Source organism: Heptranchias perlo, chromosome 10, assembly GCF_035084215.1.
Source record: "Heptranchias perlo isolate sHepPer1 chromosome 10, sHepPer1.hap1, whole genome shotgun sequence".
NCBI classification, from domain to species: Eukaryota; Metazoa; Chordata; class Chondrichthyes; order Hexanchiformes; family Hexanchidae; genus Heptranchias; species Heptranchias perlo.
The window spans coordinates 24,382,460-24,407,365 of NC_090334.1; the positions used below are offsets into that span (position 1 = coordinate 24,382,460).

Consider the following 24,906-nt stretch of genomic DNA (forward strand, 5'->3'; position numbering starts at 1 on the left):
TTTTGTTAATCAAAAGTAATTATTTAATGATGTCATCATTCATACGAGCATTCATGAAGCAAAGTCAAACCATACATATGACTTTCCACTATAAACTCCCGTTACACACTTAATAATTTGCAATGTTATCATGTAATGACTTAACAATTCATACACGCATCAGGCAAATCATTAATACATATACAACCTTTAAACCAAGGCTTTTGCTCATCGGGCCTGAATGTTGACCAGCTCTTCAGTACTCGAGGTCCTCTTCTTCTTGCGTGATGTTCAACTGCCGGATGGTGAAAAGGAGAAGAGACTGTTCTTCTCTCAAAGTCTTTATATTGTTTTTTTTACCAATAGGACGTAGGATTGGGGAGGGTCATTCTTTTTGTCCAATTGCTCCCTGTTGCTATGCCTCAATGATTGACAGTTTAGGCTTTGATCATGTGACTGGAGAACCTTTGATGTAGAAAAGACCATGTGCTCAAACAATGGGTTGTAAAAGGCCCCTTTACTGTCTCTGTTTATGGCCTTTCATGTAGAGGTAGCTCCTTATATTTCTACACCCAGACATTCTTAATGGTCCTGACATCTCCAATTTTGATTGCTTCAAATCCATTTCTTATACCATTTGACCATATGCTGGATGCAATACTATTTGATGTTTTACAAATCCCAGTTCTTTTGAACAAAATACCAGATAGCAATGAGAGACCCATGCTTTTTTTCATACCTATCGTTAGTTTCCTGATCCAAAGCCTTTGAGGGATGTCCTTGTTGCCTTTTCTTACATTACCCCCTGCTGTGTTGAAAAGCTTGTGCGTTCAAAAGCCCATGTGTTTTGAAAGCCTGACAACGCTTTAAGCTCAATTTTATCCATCTAGCTTATTTATTTAATAATCTAGATATCTATCCACAGTAGAATGTCTTCGATCCCGAAACTCATACTTCTCCAATGCCATCAGCGTCAGTGAGGGAAAAAAAGGATTTGTGAGAACACAGTTTACCACATTACTTTGCAGGTTTTCAAATGTCTTTGTTAACCCTTTCCTTCAAATGTCTTTTGTTAAAGGGGTTTTGAACCCCCACAGCAGCTCGCTGATTCTGGGAGGGTGGAGAATTGGTCTGAGCCGGCTGATAGTTAGAGCCATGGGGGAGGAGGGTAGAGAAGGCCATCCCAAGGGGTACCTCAGAGGAGCGGGCAGTGGGCCGGAATTTTTTTGTGGGCTCATGAGGAGTACTCCTGGCCCCACCAAAAAAAAATTAGGTTTACCCTGGGCTGTTTTCTCCTCTCCACTCCATTTGTACCTCAAAATTGCAATCATAGTTCTATGTACATCATACGACCTTGATTTCATAGATTCATAGAATGATACAGCACAGAAGGAGGCCATTCAGCCCATCGTGCCTGTGCCGGCTCTTTGAAAGAACTATCCAATTAATCCCATAGCCCTGCAAATTTTTCCCCTTCAAATATTTATCCAATTCACCTTTTGAAAGTTACTATTGAATCTGCTTGCACCACCCTTTCGGGCAGTGCATTCCAGATCATAACAACTCGCTGCGTAAAAAAATTTCTCCTCATCTCGCCTTAGCTTCTTTTGCCAATTATCTTGAATCTGTGTCGTCTGGTTATCGACCCGTCTGCCACTGGTAACAGTTTCTCTTTATTTACTCTCTCAAAACCCTTCATGATTTTGAACACCTCTGTTTAATCTCCCCATAACCTTTTCTGCTCTAAGGAGAATAAACTTAGATTTGCATACCTTAATGAGGCTTCTGCCTGCTTTAGGTGGCCGCCTGCCCTGCCCTTGTAAAGGGCCCTGGGCAAAATGGTAGCAGGCAGGTTTGGAGCAGGATCAGGGTAGTAAGTGCAACAATCCAATTTTAGGGCCCACGTGGCAGACCGAGTTAAAATCGGCACTATTGTTTTGATTAATGACAAGCCAAAGATTTGTGTTCTGATCTTGTTTTCCTGTTCTTTTTTGAAATAAATCCCTTAGAAACAACATTCCTGAGAAGAATTTTATTCGGCACTTGTACAGTCTGGACTGCCATTCTGCTTTGTATAGTCTACACCGCCTTACCAACCTGCCTGCACTGAAAGTGGAAGATGTCATTGACCTGCTCCAGAAACAATCTGCTCACGCCAAGGGTGATGGCAATTGTTAGTTTCCTTTGGTTACTTTGAGCTGTTAGAAGGAATTTCTGAGACATTAACCTAGAATACTATGTGGAGTGCAAAGCTGAAATTAGAGGATTGAAGTGAGAGAGATTTCAGAAGGCGATATGTGGTTGCAGTATTTTTTGCATGAACTGGGTAAAATATTACTGTTTCTTAGGAAACTGAATTTAATCCAGTGTCCAGTGGATGTTGATTCCTTATCTTTTTAACCCCATGTGATCAACTATTTTATTTTTCATAAGTCTTTGTGTTTTATGCATTCTCAGTTGGCTAAGAGTAATGCCAGGTACTGGCAATGTCGCTCTATATCGGTCACTAGGAGATGTACAAGCACTAGGAGATGTACAAGAATGACTGGGTGAAGTGCCTTCCCCTCACGTGTTTTGAAATCAGGAACACGGCAATTGGAGGACACATGTTTCCATCTGTCAGTCAATTCCCTTGTAACTAGGGGCACCAGTACACAGCTGTGAGAGTTGATGTATATAATCTAAATTATTGATGTTACTGCAGAACCTTGCATCAGAAGAGCTGAGGTTTCTACTCTACGGGATCCTGTGTCTTAAAGAAACAAGACATTAACTTTTTTTGGAGGCAGTGCTGCAAGAGTTTGATAATTGTTATTTATTCAATGTGCTCAAGTGTCAAAATTTTATTAAATGCAAAATGTTCAACTGGATTAGGGAAAAATTCTGTTTCCTCTGAATTAATTGTCTCTTTTTGGTCTGCTGTAGGTCCAAAATTTCTGAGCATGACTCAGAGACGAAACATGACGTTGTACCAAGCGTTGTGTGCCATAAAATATGCCATATATGCACTCTGTGTAAATGCACATCAGCCATCTCGGTGTAAGGACTGTCCATTTTGGTCATTGGATGCAGTTGTTCAAAATGTTTCACTTGAAAATGATCAACTATGTAGTCAAGGTAAAAAAAAAAGCCATATGTAGTCTCATTATACTTTCTCTTTACAATCTAGAAGTTTATGCAGATTTAAAAAAAGTCTGAGTGTATTTAAATCATTAAATTTATTTGAATTGTTTTGAATGTTCAATTAATTTTACTTTCAAACACCATCGCCATTAAAAAAAAAAGCAATCCTTTGTGTCTAGTTGATGTAACTGAGTTTGGGTGCATGACCTGTTGAGAAACAGCCACCAATGTGTGTTGCACAGCAGGCGCTGCCGATGTGCATTGTATCAAGTTGCACTGCCAATGTGTTGGTGCATCAATGTGTTGCACCATCTACACTTTTTTATTGGACAGTAATTCAATTTAAAGTATTCTAATACTGAAGTTCAAGTATGACAGTCTTCCAATTCAACGTAATGCATCCAAAAAATACATTTTGTTAGATTTTAAGTAAGTTGAATTCCCTGTTTTTTTTGAAGAGTGGAGTCCAGCCACAGTATATGAGTAGAATTACATTTTTAAAAAATTGGATAAAATGCTCATCAGTCGACAGAAACATTCAGCTATCTGTTTTCTTTTCCCACGTTTTATCCCCATTCCAATGTTTTTTTCTTTTGCTCTTGAAGACACTGACTTATGGTGGAGTCTGATGCATTAGCACCAGCAGCCACCCGATACCTTGACCAAGTGACCAATCTTGTGTGAGCCTAGTCAGTGAGGTCACTGGAAAACAAGCAGGACCCAAGGTTGATTTTTATTCCGCCCTTTCCCACCCTTGTCACCCTTGTAGCTGAGGGTGCTGATGCCAGTTGTACCACTCATGCTGCGATCAGCTAACTCAGCAGAGACCAAGCATTAGACACGAGAGCCTCCTCTGTCTGTATGACTGAGTTCTGCAGAAGATGTCGTAGCAACCATCTGAGCAATCAGACAAGCCCGAGCTGAATGCCTTCTGCATTGTAAAATGTTGAAAATGCGTTACCGGCAGCTGAGAGCAAATACAGTTTTCAGAAATAACACACTATTTATTTGCTCAAACAGGTTGTTCTGCAGTTTTCAAGTTGTATTTATCCAGGAGCCAGGAGTTTCTGCATGCGATCCCTGCTCCTTTCCGGTTGGAGGTGTTGGAGAATATCTTCTCGTTATTGTTCTTATCCTACAATGACCTCTATGGGGATAAAGCAGGACTTGAAGGACAATTTTGCCTTGAAGAAGAGGGGGACACTGAACAAATACCGGCAGCGAAGGGTTTTGACAGTATCGTAGCACACTTAGAATCCACAATAGGTCTTGTGGGTAATGATATCTTACATTGTGAGCGCTCAAGTACTGGGTTGGAAGAGAAAGCTACACAAAAGTGCTCCGGAGCCCTCCAAAATGGTTGCGTGCAGAAGCCGAAGTCAGCAAACTTTGTGTCCATGTCTGCAGAAAACGATTCAACAACAGAACAGCTGGAATATTTAGATTTGAGGCATTTCACGATGAGCACAAGCCGTGGGAATGACTTTTTAGTGAATGCAGTGACAATGAACATATTTCTGGAAGTGATAAAGGGTCACCTGGAAGCAATGAAATGCCACATTCCTTGGATACCTGGGAATGTGTCTGAAGAGGATGTGCAGCTCGTGGAGTGTCTAAACTGTTCAGTTAGTGCAGACTCTTTTGGCAGCCGATTAGCACAACTTTCCAGGTATATCTGTGAAGCCCAATGGAGATACAAGGTAGTGACGAGCAATAAAACAGCAGGTAAGATTTAATTAAATAAAATTATGTAAATATTGAGCATGTGTGGGAAACACCCAGAATTGGTCTGAACTGGGCAAGTCAACTTTGAAAAGTTTTGAATAACAAAGTTAAGTTCTGTTTTTAAAAAAATCATCTTCCATTTTAAGGACTTTGTTTCTCATATTTAGAGACAGTGGGGTTGATTTGAGATTTGGATTAATTACCATTCATGTAACCAATGTACAATTGTTCAGTAATTATAGATTTTTTAAAGTAAGTTTCCCATTGGGTTGCTCATAGCAAGTCAGATGATGTAAAGTTTTATAATGAGTGTTCTTCTGCTCAAGTGGAGATATGTTTAAGATGGCCTTTCCCTATAAGGCTACAAAATCTAACTGCTGTAAGTAAACATGGCCTGAGGCCAGTCAGAAGTTTATTGAGGGAAGTTTGCAGATTGTTGGGTGCTTGTAAATTTCTAACTCTAGGCCAGGAAGTAAATCAGGCATGACAACTTTTCTTTATATTTTTGACACTTTGAAGTGTGACGGACGCTGTCAAAACGGAAAGTCCTTGAAGTACACAGCAGGCCCATCATCATCCAAGAGGGAGGGCGAGAGAGAGATGTAATTCCTCCATTGGAACTGAATGGTTCCATAGATGGGTTACACCAGACGTTCCCTTACTGATTTTATTCTGCTCTACATTGTAGTTGCCTATTGAAAGCATGATTTGTAATTTAATGTGCTACAAATGAATAAATAAAGTGCTGTCTTTCTTGATGTCATGCATTGTTTGCAAGTGCCTGTCTGAAGTTTTCTTACTGGCTACATTAAGCTGAATAGCTTTTTCCCTGCCAGTATCCCGTTATTTGTGGCAGTTCCCTAACAAAACATTGATTTTAAAAAGGACTCCAAAAGGCGATTTAAGTAAATGTAGTTCAAGAAAAATAACTGTAATTAATGACAAAATAAAAGCATAATGACAGTGCATTTAAAATCCAGCTGGCCAAATATAGTAACTTAATATTTCCAACACTTTGTATAAGTGTGATAATCCTGGCGGTATTAGGAGATAATGTGAATTTGCAATTTATACAGAACGCTTTCTTCCTGTTTGCTGCTGTGATTGCGACCATGCTGCTGCATCTTGTAAAACTCCTCTTGTCACATGATATAAAGCTACTTTGGTGGCTATGATGGTAAGTGGAAAAGTTGATATTTTTAACTCAAGATGCCAGCTTTCGAGCAAGAAGGCTCACAAATGGTAAAAGAATTTTAAAACAACATTCTACTTTGTGTTGGGGGTAGGAGGGCAGGGAAATTGGTTCAAGGCAGCTTTTCAGTGTGTGATGCTGAGCCTTACAGGCAGGAGAGTCCCAGATTCAATTTCTAGCCTGGGCTAAGTTAGTTTCTCTCAGCCAAGAAAGCGTTGGAGTACCGCTGTTAGCATATGTGACCCTGGGCCAGGAAGGGCAAAAAATACCAGCCTGGGTTCCGGCTGGCTCCTGATTGCTATTTAGTGACGCTTGCTGGAAAGTGAGTATGCGGAGGTGGCAGGTGAAGACTGGATTAGATTTAGCTCTTATGCCTATGATTTTGCAACCTGAAAGGGCACAGAGTCTCCTGGTTCCTTTGGAACCATACCCTGTCACAAGTTGGTGTCTTCAAGAGAAGAAGGGAAAAATGTTGGTTTGAGGATGAAATGTGTTCTGCCTGGTTTCTGTGACATTAATAAATTGCTTGTTGCTTCATTGTTGATAATGTCTGATTCCTGGAATGTGTTACACCCAAGACTATTTTCCATGTCAAAAGTGCTATATAAATGCAAGTTGTTGCTGCTGCCTCTCTATCATGAGTTGTGTTATGCAGTAATGGTCTTTTTTTTTCTTTTGCAGAAGGAGACTTGCCCTGCTTCACTAAAAAACACCCACCTCCGTCAAAGCACTCTACACTAAAGAGGAGAAGCAGAGTGCGAAGAAACAAGATGGGTAAGATATGCAATATTCCCCCACCTCCTCTGAAGACATTGACTTGCTTTTTTTCTCCCCTCCTTGCTTACCCCATAATTCTGTTGCTAATTGACTACTCCTTTTTCCACCGTCTGAGTTGAGCCACCCTAACCAAGATTGAAGATCGAACCTGGGAACTTCCTGGCCAGTTCCACATCGGGAAGCGCATTTACCAACTGAGCATTGGAATAGCCTTTGTATTACTTTAGATGTGGAATATCTTCATTTCCAACGGCTAGATTCCTCTCTCAGCACAATTTCCACTCTTAATTTTCTGTCTTAACAGAGCATAAAGCCAGTTCCCAGTTGACAGTGGAGAGTGTGAGTGGAGATTTAAGTACCAGCACCTCAGGTATGATAGTTATAATGCAATAGAATTTTGAGGAACGCATCAATAAGATTTTTTTTTTGTTTTGCTCGTGAGTCTGAGTCCAGCAAACCCAACATTGAAATCAAACAGCAGAGTTACTAGAATTTCATTATCTGTAACAAACATCTCCGATGATGTGTAGAATGGACGTAAACATTCTTCTAACTTGGATGTAAACATCCTGCTTTTCATCCAACTAAATTGGCAACAAACCATGTGGGGTTTATTGTCTAATTCCTTGTCGAGTTGTGCGGTTTATTGTGGCAGTGTGTAATATGGATTTGCACTGCCAACAGACGTAATGAATTGAGAATGTTACTTACTATCCTCATTCATGCCACTGGCCTTAGCAGGGGTAGTTGTGTTTAAAATCTCCTTAGGGGATCTTTTAACACCAGTTGTATCAAAAAAAATTAGTAACAAATCTGAGTAAGTGTACACATCTTCATTTATAACTATTGGTTTTATGTTCTGTGAAATACAGTTCCCCTCCAAGAAAAGATAGGACTAAGTATCTAAGTTAAATTTTTGTTGGGTTAATGTTGTTGAAAGTATTCATATTCCTGTTTTCTCTTTGCAAGTTCTGAGATCATGTATCACATTGTGCTTATTGATATTAATCTCTACAGACGGGAGTGTCATAAATCTGGCTGTAACAAATGAACAGGGATTTAAGTCTCAAGTTCCCAGGCGTAATCTTCTACTTCCCATGATGCTGGCTCCACCAGAGTCCCTTCTCATTTCCTGCATCCTGAGAGGGAACTTTGCCCAAGCACATCAGGTAATCTGAATTCTGTTTCCAGAATGGTAAAATAATATCCATGTCTTGTGTAGAAGCTGGAGTTTGCAAGTAAGAACGTCATGTAAAGCATGGACTGGAAAAAGGCCGTTCTGCTTCTCAACCTTGCTCCTTCCATTATGGACTTACCTCTCCCATTTAATCTTTTGAGGGGAAATGCAGCGTAAATGCTCCCTAATCCTCAAAGTTAATCAAAACTTGATCATGTCCATCCATTTTGACATCACTATTCACCTCTGCTGTGATTCTCCTCTGCCTTCCCCTACCCCCCGCCCCCGCATCTGCTCTAATTCATTCCGTGAGCTCACACGTGAAGAATGGTTACTTGGATGATATACTGGAGGACTGCTGGCACTTGTTGACACATATTTCAGTGTGAGTTATCATCTTCACTTTGTTTTGAAATCATTGTAATCTTCAAAAAACCGTGATAGCAGCCAGTCACTAGCCTTTAGTGGGAAGTTCTTCTGCAAAGCATCTGATGGTATCTAGGTTCAAGTAAGTTATCTAGAAAATAAAACTAGTCATACTTACTTGGGATTTGAATGTTTTACAAGTGCATCTGATTTCTTTGAACCCATGGCTTTGTGTGATCTTAAGTTTATTACTCATGAGCGTGTCACACTGTTCTTACTCATTTCTGATTAGAGAATTAGTTTTGTGCTGTGAGATAATTCAACTTTCTATCATTTGATGTTCAAATAGGTGTTCAAAGAAAAACTGACTAAGACCATATGAAAAGATAATGTGTATACAATTTCACTGAGCCTTACTTGTCACATAAAACCACAGCAAAAATGGTGTCCTTCACTGCATGTTCCTGTCAGTAGAGAGAATTATATGTTTAGTCTCTTGACATTCTGTGTAAATAAATCCAGGCAGCTGCTAATTCTGTTGGACATAGGAACAGGAGTAGGCCATTTAGCCCCTCGAGCCTGTTCCACCATTCAGTTAGATCATGGCTGATCTGTATTTTACTATGTGCCTTGGTTCCGTAACCCTTAATACCCTTGCCTAACAAAAATTTATCCGTTTCAGTTTTGAAATTTTCAATTGACTGAGCCTCAACAGCATTTTGGGCGAGCGTTCCAGATTTCCACTACTCTTTGTGAAGAAGTGCTCCCTGACATCACCCCAGAACGGCCTAGCTCTAATTTTAAGGTTATACTCCCTTGTTCTGGACTCTCCCACCAGAGGAAATAGTTTATCTGCCCTATCAACTCCATTAGTCATCTTAAACACCTCAATTAGATCACCCCCTTAATCATCAAGGGAATACAAGCCAAGTCTATGCAACCTATCCTCATAGTTTAACCTGTTTAGCCCAGGCATCATTCTGGTGAATCTGCGCTGCACCCCCTCCAAGGCTAATATATCGTTCCTGAGCTGTGGTTCCCAGAACTGAACGCAGTACTGTAAATGGGGTTGGGTAACAAAACGTTGACTAAACCTATGGCTAAGCAACATGTGACGAGCTGGGTAACGCGGTCTATTTTGTGTAGTATTTTTCTTCAAATAAGTCACTTAAATTGTTCCTGTTACTTGCAGCCAGACTAACAGGAAGTTCAGTGGTTTGATTACTGATCTGTACTTAGTTGATCTCATTCGGGTCAGTGATGGGGCATGGCATTGAACTTCAATGATGCTGGGTTGGGGAGGGGAAAATCATCCAAGGCTCCTGCATCTCTGGTAGATATTTGGCGAGCACAAGATCAGGCTCGTTGTGACATACCTGCCATTAAATAACCTGTTGGCTCTCACTGGCAAGACTTGTGCATGAATAATGACCACTTAGATGAGTTACCTACAAGTGACCACTGCTGGTAGAACTATGCCTGAGCAAGGAATCAACACTTTTGGCTGAGCAAGAGGGATCTGATTCAGACAGATGGGGAGGACACTGGGAGTATTTCGCTAAACATTGAGATCTGAACTCCTGGAACAACAGAATCAACAGGAAAATGGTAGCTACAGCGAGGAGGCCAGCATAAGATTAAATGAAAATTTTTAATATTTTTGGTAACTAAAATGGTTATTTTACAGTAGGACTATTAACTTTGATAACTTCAGGGCTAAGTTGGAGTCTTTCTGGCATGATTCTTTTTAAGGCCAGGTTGTGATGACATAACCAATTATTACGATTTGGGCACTCTTCAGATAGTTTTTTATGTGTCCAGAGCAAAAGACCACTTCTGGAGGCAAGCTTGTGCTTATTAGGAACCGTAATGTGACCTTATGTGCAAAGTAATCTAGGAAGTAGTGAACTATAGATCGCTCCATATTGCTGATAAGCTCACTGGGGGACAGACAACACTGACGGTCCATTCTTCTCAGGTTATAGGCAATGAATCAGGTTTACTACGTATTAGAAAATGTCCTTTTGGGAAGAAAACCTGCCATTCTTACACAGTATCAGCAAGGGAGTCAAAGGATATGGGAAAAGGCAGGAAAGTAGAGTTGAAGTCAAAATCAGATCAGCCATGATCTCATTAAATGGCGGAGCAGGTTCGAAGGGCCTAATGGCCTACTCCTGCTCCTATCTCTTACGGTCTTATCGTCTGGCCTATATGTGACCCCAGTCTCACGCCAACGTGGTTGTCTTTTAACCACCCTCCGAAGTGACCTAACAAGCCACGCAGTTGTATCAAACTGCTACAAAGAAAAACAGCGGTCCAATAAGTTGACCCATCATGCAGAGATGTACAATAAATACCGGCCTTGCCAGCAACGCGCACATACCGAGAATGAAAAAATATATTTTAGAAGCATTAGTCAAATAACAACAGAAGGGTAAGTAAACTATCCCCTCTCTCTCCCCTCCCCCTCTCTCTTACCTCTTCCCCTTCCTCTCTTCCCCATTTCCCTCTCCCTCCCTTACCTGTCCAGTTATCCCTCACTTTAATCCCATTTGACCTGAAGGCCACGCTTGGTCTTGACTCCCCTGTGAAATGCCACAGATTGACTGTTGTTAAAAATGTTGTAAATTTTAACAAAATTGAGTTTTTTAATTAATTGTTATACACAGTGCAGTATGTTGCATGCTTAAATTAACATTGATGATTGCTGTTGTATTTTGATTCATCTCTGGTTTATAGCATTGGATGTGAGTACTATATCATAGAGATGTCTACTGTGTCATATTTCACCATTTAGCAGCAAACTGGACTAACTAGATTATATTTTGCTTTCTTGGCAGGTGGCGTTGATGTTTGAAATGCAGTCGTCTTATTGCTATGGTGAACTGATCTTTATGGAACGGTATCAGCAGGTAATCAATGAACTCGCCAAAGTAGAACAGAAAATGGAGAACAAAGGCATAGACAACACCAGTCGCAAATTAAGTGTTGGGCGGTTCACACTTCAAGCAATTGGCGATGCTGCAGCAGCAGGTAGCTGTCAAGTTCCCCTGTAGGTTTGGAGTATGATTTTGAACACCTGAATTACTAACACTTTGAAAGCAGCTAATAAAACGACTTTCTGTTTTACTTTTAACTTGTTCAGAAATAATCTCAACAGTTTTAGTTTTCAAAGCAAAATCTTAGAAAATATTAAATAAAAATAGAAAATGCTGGAGAAGCTCAGCAAGTCAGGCAGCATCTGTGGAGAAAGAACAGAGTTAATATTTCAGGTCAAAGACCTTTCATCAGAACTGGAAGATGTTAGAAAATGATAGCTACAGATCTTAGAAAATATTACCGTTCTCAGCTTGTGAAGTGAGACACTCCACCGCCATATATTGTAATGTTGGTTAACAGGTAGTTTTACAGACAGTAATGTTCATCCTGAGATCGTCTCCCTATCTAGGTATGGTGTTTTACTCCATTTCTGATGTTGTCGAGAAGCTGATTAATTCATCTGGGGTTGCCAACTCAGCATTGCTGGATGACTTCTGGAAGAGTAAAGTACAAATTGAGTCAACCGATTCCCTCTATGAGGTTCTGGAGGACCTCAGTGCTCCTGCTATGGCTGTCTTTGACCTTGCTTGTACCCAGTGTCAATTGTGGAAAACCTGTAAACAACTGCTGGAGACTGCAGAAAGGAGACTGACCGCTACTTTGGAGGCAAAAGGTAGGAGAAATGATTTATTGAGTTGAAAAAAGGTTTATGAACAGACCATGCTGCTAGACATTGCTGAGAAAAGTATGAACCAATCATATTTTGTTTTGATGAACTTGTGAATAAACTTGGTTTTGTGACAGTGCGAGGCTACTGTTGGTTGAAGATGTTTAAATTTTGTTTTGAATAGGATTTTTCTGCTAGTGTATCAAATCTTGTATATTAAGATTGAACCTTCTATGCATGTATTTAGATTAATTCCAAAATGGCAGTGCTCAAAACAGCACTCACATCAGGTCAGAAGGGATCTGCAATTTAATTGGCTGCTCTGCAGCATTTTGGAAGAATCTAGAGATGCATAGACGTGAACGTGATTGTTTGAGGTACACTATGAATTCAGTCGCAACCTCCCCATCCCCTCACTTCAAAAAATATATAATCACCTTCATCCCTATAATAAGTGATGCTGTTTAATTACTTACTCATATTTTCAATAATCACGTGTCCTATTCATTGATACAACCTTACATTGTGTGTCCTGCAGGTAGAAAGGTTGACTCTGTTCGCCGCCATCCTGATGGAATCCAAGGTTTTCCTACAATCCTTCAGCAAATGAGCAAAATCCTGAACTATTCTCATAGTTCACATGGATCAACTAAAACCAGTACAGTAACCTTCCTTGCTCTTAAGATTATGGAAATGGGGTGTAACTTTTTTCCCTTTTGCCTGTATCTCTCTTACTAGTGTATGGCTCAAAGGACTCCAGTTGCCTTCCACTACCTGACCCAAATGACCATTCCTCATGAGCCTTGACAGTGAGTGTTGGAGGATTATTTGAGTCTGAGGGCAGTGAAGCCAAGTCTAAGGATATCTTCACCCAATGGCCACACATGCATTTTTCTAGCAGAGTGGGAATCCCTCCTCCTCCCCAATTCAGGGGTGCGCGATTTACATCTTCCCCAACCAAAATTGGCTAGTTCAGCACAAGCCAGTGATCAAATATAAGATCTTTCTGGTTTGTATGGCTCATACATTTAACAAATGAGCTATTGGGGAAGTGCATCATGTTTCATTGTAAATTTAAGGAAATAGTACAGTCGAAACGTGTTATTTGCCTGAGGCCTGGACAGCCTGTTACTTAGAGACAGCAGGGCAGTTACAGTTGGATAAAACAACAGATTCAAGTGCTTTAATAGTAGCTGCATTGTTAAAAAATGTGAGAAATACTTCCACATGTGGTTAGTATGCTGACTGTTTAAATGCAAGGGTTGAAATTGTTACGGGTATTTTTTTTTAAAAAGTACTATGGGCTCTAACAGCATTAAACAGGGTTGCTAAACTGATTGCTAACACATAGGCAAATGGTGGCTTTTCTTAGGTTTGGTGGGTCTCAAAGTTCTGCTTCACTAATAGTTTAGCAGCAATATTTAAATACTGTCTAGTCAAAATAGAATCTTTGTGTTCCTTCTTTAGTTTGGCCACGCAAAGGATAAAAAGTACTGAATTTGTAACTACCTCCATTTTGCATCGTTCACCCACTATAGGAATAAAGAACACTCGACTGAGTGTAAGATTCAATTTGTGCCTTAACCCATTGCGTGCTAATACTCTTGTTTGTTTTTGCCTGCTTTATTTGATATCTGTATGTGCATCCAGGGAGTGTAAGATTAGTTGCTGGTGTTAGCCTATCACCTAAAGAGCACAGCTTTTCTTGCTCTTTTTTGTATGCTTGTTCTGAAAAGGACAGCAGGGTATGATATTTCCTGGAGGTTCCTCGTCCAATGGCAACACCATGACCTTCTGGAAGACTTGAAAAAGAAACACAAAGATCTGGATAAATTAACAGACTGGTAGATGCTCTCATCTAATGGAGACGCAGGAGACTTTGTGCCAAACATTTGACAAGGAGAGGAACAGTGTAATCTTCAGCTGAGGAGAATTGAATGAGTGCAGTGGCTTCCTACGATACAGGGACACCTACCTCTAACACTAAGATGACACTCTCATGTGTATGCTCAGGTTTCCTCGGAACCTGTCCAGCTGGGGAATACTCCCACGGTTCGTGGAGGTTGCATGTCATTCAAAGAATGTCCTACAATAGTTCATCTGTCGTTTTCACTTTTTGGCAGAGACTACTGAGGACAGAGTTGCCAGCCACCTCAACTGCAGCATGACAGAACTCCTGCTAACATCTTACCCTGCACTTTCTGAGGACTGTGTCATGGCACAGCTCAGCTTATCAGAGCGCCTGGAGCAGATCACGAAGAAACTTCAAACAGCGATAAAGTGCACTGGTCAGTAACAGAAATAGAATCTGACTCGCATCCTTATGTATGTTCTGCAATTCAAAATAGTTTCCCAATATTCGTGGGGTACATGCCAGCAAGACCTATGGATTGGACTGTGTTGCGATGCTTCTTGCAAATGGAAACTATCCTAATATAGCAACAATGTTACCGAAAATCATTAATGTTTATAATGCCCATATTTTTCTTTCAAAAAGGGTCTGTTAGAATTATGTTTTCTATTGTCTCTCACATACTTGTATAAATTCCCAATCACCAAGTAACCAAATTGGAAATATTAGTATCTCTATCATGTTTTAGCTATAGATGATTAAGCAGAGCTCATCGGAGAGATGATCTTTGTCTTGTCAGATCCACTGTATAATGTCATGGGTTAAGGTAATCAAAATTGGTAATATTTAGAAGCAAGTAAATCCTGGAAGAGTTTAATCGTACTGTTGACAGGCTCCTCTATATATTCAAAATATCGCATCAAGCACCTTTGTTTCTGTCTGAACAGTATAGATATGAATATCCGATCAGATCACTACATTTGCACAAATCTGCTGCCAAATTCAGTTGTTAGAGTTCAGCGGTCCTAAAATGTCAACACCTCATAAGCTTGGTTTAGGGTTACAGGTTGAAGAATCTTCCCACTGAACCAGTGAAATTTTGGCCCAACCCCCCTTTTCAGTTGAACTAATATTTGGCAGCATAATAGCACTGAAAACCTGATATGTCATCTAAGTTATAAAGTTTAATCTTGTTACAATCCAGCCCATACTGCTGGATTGGTTTGGCACTATTCTTTAATTTTGCTACTGTCTCTGGTGTCACAAGGAAATGAGCAAGAGCGGCCGATAGATAATATCGATAACAATATTCCCCTTCCCCAAACTGTCATGAATCTACAAGTTAGTGCTGCAGCTTGTAACACCGTTACTTTACCTGTTACGGGCATTTATTCAGAGTTGTGCACAACTCAAAATGGGCGTCAGAAATTTATTTCTTGGGTGTTATGAAACTTTTTTTGATGCAGAATTACTTGTCCTGTTAATTAGGGGACTGTCCAATGGACACACAAACCCCTTTTCTCCTCTTCATCTCCCATGTAGATACAGCATCATATAGCTTCCACCAACATTCACCTTAAGCATATGGTATAGCTGGATCCTCCTCACACAGCATGCACATACTTCGCAAAATCAAAGAGCTGAGCAAACCATGGAACGTTTTTAGAATTGAGATTAATATTTTGTTATCTTTGCAGAAATATTTTGATTTTTATAAGTCCTACTTTTGAATGTATTCATTGGGAGTACTTAGACTTCAAATTATTAACAACTGTAAAGCCTGGCTTTGTCCGCAATCAAAATGTTAAAAATTCCCAATTGTGGAGCTGCTTGACTGCTGGACCTAACACACGTATATATTATAGCACTATATATTTTAGTGGGTTTTTTTTAGAAAAGCTTCCTTTGCAGAAATTGGACACTGGTTATAAGAGTGTCCCCATATACTGTGCAAAATAGACAGCTCTGCACAATGCATGCTGTGATTAATGCTTTCATGGATAAAGAAACTAAAAATCATTTTACTGTTTTAGAGACAAAAGGAAATATACTCAACTGTTTGGAACAAACAAGTTCTCGATCTCAAGATTCAGAGGGGGACACAGTCCGTAACCAGATGAAGCAGTTGCTGAAGAATATGGATCAGCAGATCCAGGCTGTGACAGACATCCAGATTAGAGCAGACTATGTGCGAAGTCTATTTGATTACACCAACACGCTTGCAGCAGTGCTTGTTCGAAGTATGAACCGAGATATGGGTAAGGCCCATAAACAAATCGATAATATCAGTACACATCTAAAATTGCAGTGATTTAGTTGCTCATTTGTAAAGTAAATCAGTCACTAATTGTTCAGTGTTTTTAAAAAAAAATCAAAAGCAAAGTGACATAGGTGTGGAAGGGTGGGAGGAAAGGAGAGAGGGAACTGTGTGTGCAGCAAAAAGCAGTTCACCAAATAGTTGTTGGGTGAATGTAGGACTATGAAGCTGGCTTATTGTTGGGTTTGGACAATGTGAGCAATAGCCAAGTCTAATCGTATTTACTTTATCTTAGATCAATTTGCAGAGGTAAAAGTAGGAAATCCCTTCATGGTTCTGCAACAGACCCCATCACAACTTTTAGCGCATCTGCTTTTTGAGAAGTCAGCTTCACCTGACAGGTATGAGTGAGGTTTTTAATGATTGTACTGATGCTTATTGTGGAAAAAAAAGCATGATCTGTCAGATTTTTGTGTGATGTTTATTGTCTCCTTACTTTACCCTCTTTTGGTCTGCCCACAGCATACATAGGAACAGGGGTAGGTCATTCAGCCCTTCGAGCCTGTTCCGCCATTCAATTAGATCATGGCTGATCTGTATTTTAACTGCATCTACCTGCCTTGATTCTGTAACCCTTAATACCCTTATCTAACAAAAATCTATCAGTCTTCGTTTTGAAATTTTCAATTGACCTAGCCTCAGCAGCATTTTGGGGGAGAGAGTTCCAGATTTCCACCACCCTTTGTGTGAAGAAGTGCTTCCTGACATCACTCCTGAATGACCTTGCTCTAATTTTAAGGTTATGACCCCTTATTCTGGACTCCCCCACCAGAGGAAACTGTTTCTCTCTATTTACCCTATCAAAGGAGCTAGATCACAGATCAGCCATGATCTTATCAAATGGCGGAGAAGGCACGAGGGGCTGAATGGCCTACTCCTGTTCCTATGTTCCTAAATCCTTTAATTGTCTTAAACACCTAAATTAGATCACTCCTTAATTTTTTACACTCAAGGGAATACAAGCTTTAGTCCATGCAACCTGTCCTCATAATTTAATCCGTTTTAGCTTCGGTATCATTCTGGTGAATCTGCGCTGCGCCCCCTCCAAGGCTTATATATCCTTCATTAGGTGTGGTGCCCAGAATTGAATGCAATACATTTGGATAAAATACCCTGCTTCTAGACCTCTGAACCTGATGCTAGGAGGTGCACGAATAGCTTAAGATGATTCTTTAGTTTTCTCTCTCCCTTTTAGAGGCAGCAACTCCTTGTTGGGCATGATAAGATAGTTAAAATTTGTTATGTGGGGAATTTCAGCTGTGACGTTGCTATGGCATTCTACTGATCGAACCATACCATTTAGAAAAATTCTGATCTGAAGCTTTTTATTAATAGAATAGTATTACTTATGTTAAAATCTGTAATTCATTGATTGTGAAGTGCTTGAGATGTTGTGAAAGGCATTATATAAATTCAAGTTTGTTAGTTCTTTAAATTCAGTAATATGAACATTCTAACACGGGATAGGTTTTAAGTGTGTTATTAGTTCTGATATGAGGAAAGATTGAGAAACTTGACCTTTTCAACCTTTTTAAAGGTTTATAAGAGAGTAAATAGGATAGAAAAGGTAAATCCAGAACCCTACTTCAAATGGAAGTGTGACAGTAGGGTCAGAAGCCACAAATTCAAAATAGCGAAAGGCAAATTTAGTTGTGATAAACCTGTGAAATGGCCTTCCAGATATGATAAGGGAGGCAAAAACCCTGAAATAATTTAAGAAATGTTTGGTTGCTGGTTCTTTACAGCTGGATGAGCCATGATAGGCTAAATGGTCTGCCTTATTCTTACCTATCTTTTGATCTATTCAGCATTGCAATTTTATGAATTGCAAGATTACAGTGGTATTTGACATGTTGAAAACTAAACATTGTAATTGGCTCTTTTCATTACTATTTTAAGAGGATCATTTTTGGTGATTATATTTAGAAAAGGAGGTGTATATATATCTCTGGATTTGGAACCAATTGAAGAAATAGCAGCATGGTTTTTATGAGGATTGAAAACAGTTGTTTTTCGGAACTGTATTGGACCCATATACTGGAAAGCGCCTGTGAACTGAACCCGGGATACTGTTGTGAAGCTCCGTAGTGCTGAACTATGAGAAGTGGTCAGGTTACAATTGCTCAGAGTGCTCTTCCTGCCTTTGAACTGTAGGAGACTCTGCTCACTTGCCTTCATGTCCCTGAACCTGTTTCTTTTCCCTCTTTGAAAAGTGTTCAGGGGCAGAATATGATACCAGAACACATGTTTGACAGGAAGCAATGTGTAAATGCAGTTAGTAAAGTGAGCTGGAACTTGATTCTGCCCCTGATGAAACTCCTATGGCCATAGTGTTTGAAAAATCCCAAGTGTGAGACATGAATTTTTACTGCTTGGTTTTGTGCCAGAGATGTATCCCTGAATCATCAGAGTTGACCAACTTGAGGCGCTGTTCACATGCACGTGAATCCATATGTTATGTGTGCATGGGGAGGGGATTAATGAGACAGTAGTTGGGAAATTGGGGAATAAGACACATCTGGATAAATAATATCCTGACAGGAGAAGATCATGAGAAAGTGGAGTTGGAGGTGGGTGTGCAGTGTTGTAAGCAAACTGATCAAAATTTGGACAGTCAGATGACCTGAAAAGTGAAATCAATGAGGAGAGATTGTGGGGCAAGGCTGAAGCCACATGACAATTAGAAAATGGAGATAAAAATTAAGTGACTAAACAGAAGAGTTTTTAGCCACAGCACCGAAACAGCTCTTATCAAAGTCACAAATGACATCCTCTGTGACTGTGACAGTGATGTATTATCCTTCCTTGACCTCTTCTTAGCCTTTGACTTGGTTGACCACACTATCCTCTAGCGCCTCTCCTCCATTGTCCAGCTCAGTGGGATTATCTTCGCTTGGTTCCACTCTTACCTATCCAATTATAGCCAGAGAATCTCCAGCAATGGCTTTTCTTCTTGTCCTCAAACTCTTAAACTTCGGAGTCCCCCAAGGAATCTATCCTTCGCTCCCTCCTTTTCCTCATCTATATGCTGCTGCTTGGCTACATCATCTGTAGACATGGAGCTTTCTTATGTATGCTGACGGCACCCAGCTCTACCTCTCCATCACCTGCCTCGACCCCTCCAATGCCTCTGTGATGTCAGACTGCTCCATTCTTGGATGAGCCATAATTTCCTCCAGTCAAACGGTGCTAACTCTGAAGCCGTTGTCTTTAAACCCCACCACAAGCTCTGTACCTTTTGACATCGATTCCATCCTCCTCCCCAGTCAGATTGTCCGTAACCTTGGCATCCTATTGGAACCTGAACTAAGTTTCCGACCCCATATCCTCTCCATCACAAAGGCTGAACCTCCATCTGAACCTCGTTGGCTGGCAATCTTCCAATGCCTCAAATTTAAAATTCTATTCATGTGTTTAAATCCCTTCATGGCCTTACCTCACCCTAACTTTGTAATCTCCTCAAGCCCTACAGCCTCCCCTGACTCTGGCCTCTTGTGTGCTCCCCCTTCTTTCACCCTTCCATTAGTGGCCATACCTTCAGAATAGCAGGCCCCACATTCTGGAATACCCTCTTTAAACCCCTTCCCACTTCTAACTCCCTCTCCTCCTTTGAGACCCTCCTCAAAATCCACCTCTTGGACCGAGATTTTGGTCACCCTTTCTAAAATCTCCTAAAATTCAGCATTAATTTTCTCCATACGCCTCTGTGAAGTGCCTTGGGATGTTTTTTCTACATTAAAGGCACTATATAAATGTAAGTTGTTATCATTCAACTGCAAAAGTGATAATTTAGATTCTAAAACCTGGAATTTTTGAACAAATATTAAGGTTTGTAGAGCATATGTTTATGTATTATTTTTTAAAAAGTACAGAGAATCTAATGACTACTGAAAAATAGCTTAGGTGTTCTGAACATCTTAATATTTTCTTAATTGCAATTCAAGCCTTAAACAAAATCCTTACAGGCTGAAGGCACCTCAATATTTTAGGATATGCTGAGTATCATATATAAGAGAAATTGTATTTACATAACATCTTATCACATCATTGAATGCCTTAAAGTTCTCCACATGCTGAATTACTTTTTTTTTGGATTGTGGTGACTCTTATTGTTGGCGATGTGATAGTCAATCTGTACCAGAAATGTTTCTCAAACAGCATTTTATTAGATATTATTGAGTCATGTGCACTAAATTTGTTTGATTACTCTTTCTTAGGTTGTTTATGTTACTGCACAAGGAAGAACTGAACCTGAATGTACAACAGATCATTGTTAACTGTTGCTGTGAACGTCTTCCTCTGTGGAACACCAGGGAATTCAGCCACTGTCCAACTTTTCTCAGTGAAGTAACTGAACTGATTGAAGAACACACAAAACACTGTCTGCCTGATTTGGGAATCATGTTCCCAAGCTCATTCCATCTGGCAGAAGAAAATGTAAAAGATGAATTTCTAGATTCTTCCTTGGGACCATATTCTCTCATTCCTTCTGCCTTGAATTTCCTCAAGGCTCGTTCAAAGTTACTGGCAGTCCTTGTATGTCTAACTGCTACTCGGGGTCAAAAGGCACTTAAACACAGTCTGTCATGGAAGGAACGTCTGAGTGGTCGCACGGAGGCACCCCTTGACATGGAACAGATCTCCAAGGAGTGTGAGCAGTTAATGGAGGAATTTCCAGTCCTTGAGCACTTTCTTTCTGTAATGGCCGAACCTCTTCCAAGAACCCAAGAAGCAGCTGACACTTCTGTGGACTCTTTCTGTGGTAACCCATGTGCTACCCTTTTGCTGTCGGGCCTTCATTCTGAGGTAGCTATAAGCACACTAGCAGAAGCCTTCAGACAAGTCCTGTGTGGTAGACACTGGCTCAGAGCAGTGAAGATTCTTGATTTGTATGGTGACGAGAATGAAGATTTTGAGAAACTGAAAGATATCTTGCTCACCTGTGCAACTGTGGAAGGTAAGGCTATAAAACACTCAGTGACTGTGAATCGTCAGATCCACCAAGCGTTTAAATCTGATTAAAGTTTAAACACCTGTCTGCAAAGGCTAGAATAGTTTCCAAGAGAGCAGATGTCCAAAATAAGTAGATTAATGTGGTTGGCAAAAACATATTTGAGTGGTGTTTTCCCCATTACATCAGTATTGGAGCCACGTATAGGCTGAGTGTGCTTTTTTAGAATCCTTAGTACACAAAAAAAAAATTCTGTTTTCTTCTGATCTCTACACGGAATTTCTTCCACGCTGTTGTGCGTGACAGCCATTGCGCTTTCTGTTTCTTTTATATATAATACATTAAGGAATCTCCTGACAATATTGAACTCCCAAACGGTACAGACCTTTTTTGAGTGACATCAATAATCTTTTTATTGTTCTGGATTACTTTATAGTTATTAATTAACACTACCCCCCCCACCCCCCACAAATGTACACACTTTCTTTATATATCTATATTAAAAATCTTAACATCTGCATGCTGTTTTGGTCAGTGTTTTCCGCTATAAATTCCTTTGTTCACATTAACGGAAACTGCCTCTGTATGCATGTCACTGTAATTACACCCTCCTGCCAGTGGAGGCACTACAGCACCACCATCACTACTGGCAGGAGGGGATAATTACAGTGTCACGAGTTTACATAGGTAGTTTCCATCACAAATGTGAACAAAGGAATTTATAATGGAAGTGAATTCAATATGTGGACTGAGTTATGTCTGCATGCCATGGTCCAGTTTTCCCCTGCCCTTTAGTCCTACTTTACCTGAAGGCTACACTTGGTTTTGACTCCCCATGTGCAACACCACAGGAGATCAACTAATAATACATTAAAATTCTTAGGTCAGCGTGCACTTCCTATCAAATTTTCCATTATACATTCCAATGTCCATATTCATGATAGCAACTGCCTATGTAAACTTGTCATGCTGTAATTATGCCCTCCTTCCATTGGAGGCATTGCATTGTGTGATTAACATCCTTGATAATGTTTTGTACTCAAACAATGAAAGCAGCCTTTCCTACATTAGCTGGCTCATCTGTTACCCACAATCTGTCTGTCAGGTTGACAAATAAGCTTACGGTTTAAGAACATGAAGCTAAAAGCAAGAGGCAATTTGGCCTATAAATCTTGCTCTTTTCTCAGACCATATACTGTCTACCTACCAGATCATAGACTTTACCCATCTATTTACTCTCCTTTAAATATTGGCGGTGAATTGATTGTCCCTTAATGAGAATCACTAGTTTAATTATTGCCTTAGTAATTCATGTTATTTGATGATGAATTTCTGTTACTTCGGCAGAGAAAGAAGGTTGGAAATATCTGTTCCGTATAAGAAATGCTATTCTACGAGCTAAGCTGGTTCTCCACTGCTCAGAGAAATGGCCACTTGATGCTTGCCTGGAGGTTCTGTCGTATTGTCTGAGTGATCCCGGTACAGATAAGAGGGAAATAAAGTCAGATCTGCACACAAAGAAAAAGGAGTTGCAGGTTTACGCGAAGGTACATGGCCTCCATTTGTAATCATTTTGATATGTTAGTATGAATGGTACGCGATCGAACAGGATCACCAGGAATTATTGGTCAGGTGATGTCAGATCACAGAATCCTGTCGCAGGATATTTTATTTGCCATGATCCACTGCTTAACTCTTGCATGTACATGTAACTAGCAGCAGAATCATTCTTAAAATACAGATTTTTCTACATTATCGCTTTACTTAAAAAGTATACTCTTCTGTTTCTGAGGTCCTTTGTGATTTGTTTTTGGCTTTCCTGTTGCATCTGATACTTTATGGACGTTTAAAGCAGCTCTCTAACACTGTGTTTTCCGAGAAGGGGGGGGGGGGGATTCTTGAACGTAGCAAGTAAATTTCTAAATCTTTTTATGCCACCTTTTTGATCAATTGCTGAAATTTTGGCAGACACTGCTGTGCACCAGTACTTTCTTTTAAAGTCATGTGATATTTATAGTGATTAAACAAATATATATAATGTAAACTATATGTTAATAGATTTCCTGTGGCATTGCTCACAGTGAATCAGAATACTTTTGTAATAGGGCATTAGGGATGTTTATACCATGCAGGGAAAAGCATCAGTAACCAAGTCAAATACGATTTTTTATAAATGTGTTATATATTGTATATGTTATATATTGTAAATGTACAATATATAAATGCAAATTCTTCTTCACATTGCCAATCCCGACGGTAGGTGGCAAAATGGAAGGAGGCCTTTAAGGGGTGAAGAATGGATGCACAGCGTGATGGCATAAGGGCAAACATGTTAAAATTTATAACCATAATGGCACCAGGGATGGGGAACTTCAGTTATGTGGAGAGATTAGAAAAGCTGGGCTTGTTCTCTTGAGAGCAGAGAAGGTTACGGGGAGATTTAATAGTGGTGTTCATAATTATGATGGGTTTTGATGGAGTAGGTAGGGAGAAGCTCTTTCCACTGGCAGGAGAGTCGGTAACCAGAGGACTAAATTAATGTATCGAGCAACACCTGATAACCAACAGCAGTGCTCCAAAATATCGTCAGTAGTCCACAATACACACCAACAATCACCTCAAGTACACCCAATGATTTCAAATTGAGCAGTAAACCTCCAGAGTACAACCAGTAACTCACTATATGCAACAACGCCTTCAAAACACATTCGATCTCCAATAAAAGGCAGCATTTGAAAATACTCAAACATAATTTGTATGCTAGCAAGCCTTAAAACTATGCTATCCCTGATCATCCTTAGTGTTACTTGGGTGGGGAGGCTTGCAAAAAGGCCGAAGGATGTGTAGGGCTTTTTAACACTCTCTTCATTCTTCAGGATAATCAGAGGTAAGAATCAGCCAAGGTTTAAAACTTTTCTAACAGTTGTTTTTTTAACATTAAAACACAGCAGGTTTACAGATGGAGATACATACAACCTTTAGTCAGTAGTACTCAATTCAGAATGGTAAAATTCTTCTGCTTCGGGAGACTGAGGAGTTAATTCCCCATCGACATCCTTCTTGGTGTTCTTCTGGTCTGTCTTGTGGACTGTCTGTGTTATCGAACTTACTAAAACGGCTGGTTTTATGCCCTTCTTGCTGATGCAAAAACAAGCTTCCAGTACTTTTCCACCCTTTTCTCTTTCCCATGGTTTAAAGAAAGTTGATGCTTACAGCATCTTACGTTTGCAACAGTTTCTCACAGCCTTTCAAGGCCTACCTCAGCAGCTATCTTCTTTAACCTTGTCCCTTATCTCCGCGAAAGTACGTCATCTCAGTTAGCCTCCTAAACAGCAACAGTTCAGTGTTCTAACCTGTGTTAATACTTTTAACCAAATTCTGCTCTTTTAACAAGTAATTAGTCCAGGGCTTCGAGCCCATCCTTTTACTTTCTTTATAACTGGTATTTTGGTTTTATATTGAAAAGTCTAAAATCCTTCAGATGGATGGGTGAGCAAGATTTGGGTCAAGTAGCCTTGGCGAAAAGCCACAAGGTCTGTTGGAGCAGTTCCCAGGTAAAGGAGGTATTGCGGACTGGCGAGGATTCAGGAAGCATGTAAAGGACACTTAAAGCTGACTGGGCAGCAGGGCCTAAATGGTCGAAAATTGATGTTGGGAGAGAGGAGGTAAAAGGCTAAGAAGTAGCGAGGGTGTGAAGAAAACTAACTAAAAGTAACATAAAATTAAAAGTAGTTGAAAGAT

General features: G+C 40.1%; 1 protein-coding gene and 1 long non-coding RNA gene across 3 annotated transcripts in view; one reads left to right on the top strand and one right to left on the bottom strand.

The window, feature by feature from the left end:
• LOC137326350 (uncharacterized) lies at window positions 1-24,590 on the bottom strand. Its single transcript, XR_010964173.1, has 2 exons — window positions 24,142-24,590; window positions 1-4,777 (listed from the first exon to the last, which is right to left on the bottom strand). It is a non-coding gene; the product is annotated as an uncharacterized lncRNA (long non-coding RNA).
• zfyve26 (zinc finger, FYVE domain containing 26) overlaps window positions 1-24,906 on the top strand; it is a 97,221-nt gene that overhangs the window by 18,215 nt on the left and 54,100 nt on the right. For both annotated transcript variants that reach the window (XM_067991349.1, XM_067991348.1), the window contains 14 exons: window positions 1,989-2,152; window positions 2,905-3,096; window positions 4,123-4,827; window positions 6,701-6,793; window positions 7,101-7,166; window positions 7,814-7,965; window positions 11,180-11,372; window positions 11,788-12,051; window positions 12,584-12,703; window positions 14,169-14,333; window positions 15,931-16,155; window positions 16,450-16,555; window positions 20,432-21,171; window positions 22,513-22,712. In XM_067991349.1, coding sequence (XP_067847450.1) covers window positions 1,989-2,152; window positions 2,905-3,096; window positions 4,123-4,827; window positions 6,701-6,793; window positions 7,101-7,166; window positions 7,814-7,965; window positions 11,180-11,372; window positions 11,788-12,051; window positions 12,584-12,703; window positions 14,169-14,333; window positions 15,931-16,155; window positions 16,450-16,555; window positions 20,432-21,171; window positions 22,513-22,712 — 3,385 coding nt within the window. The remainder of the gene's footprint in view (window positions 1-1,988; window positions 2,153-2,904; window positions 3,097-4,122; window positions 4,828-6,700; window positions 6,794-7,100; window positions 7,167-7,813; window positions 7,966-11,179; window positions 11,373-11,787; window positions 12,052-12,583; window positions 12,704-14,168; window positions 14,334-15,930; window positions 16,156-16,449; window positions 16,556-20,431; window positions 21,172-22,512; window positions 22,713-24,906) is intronic.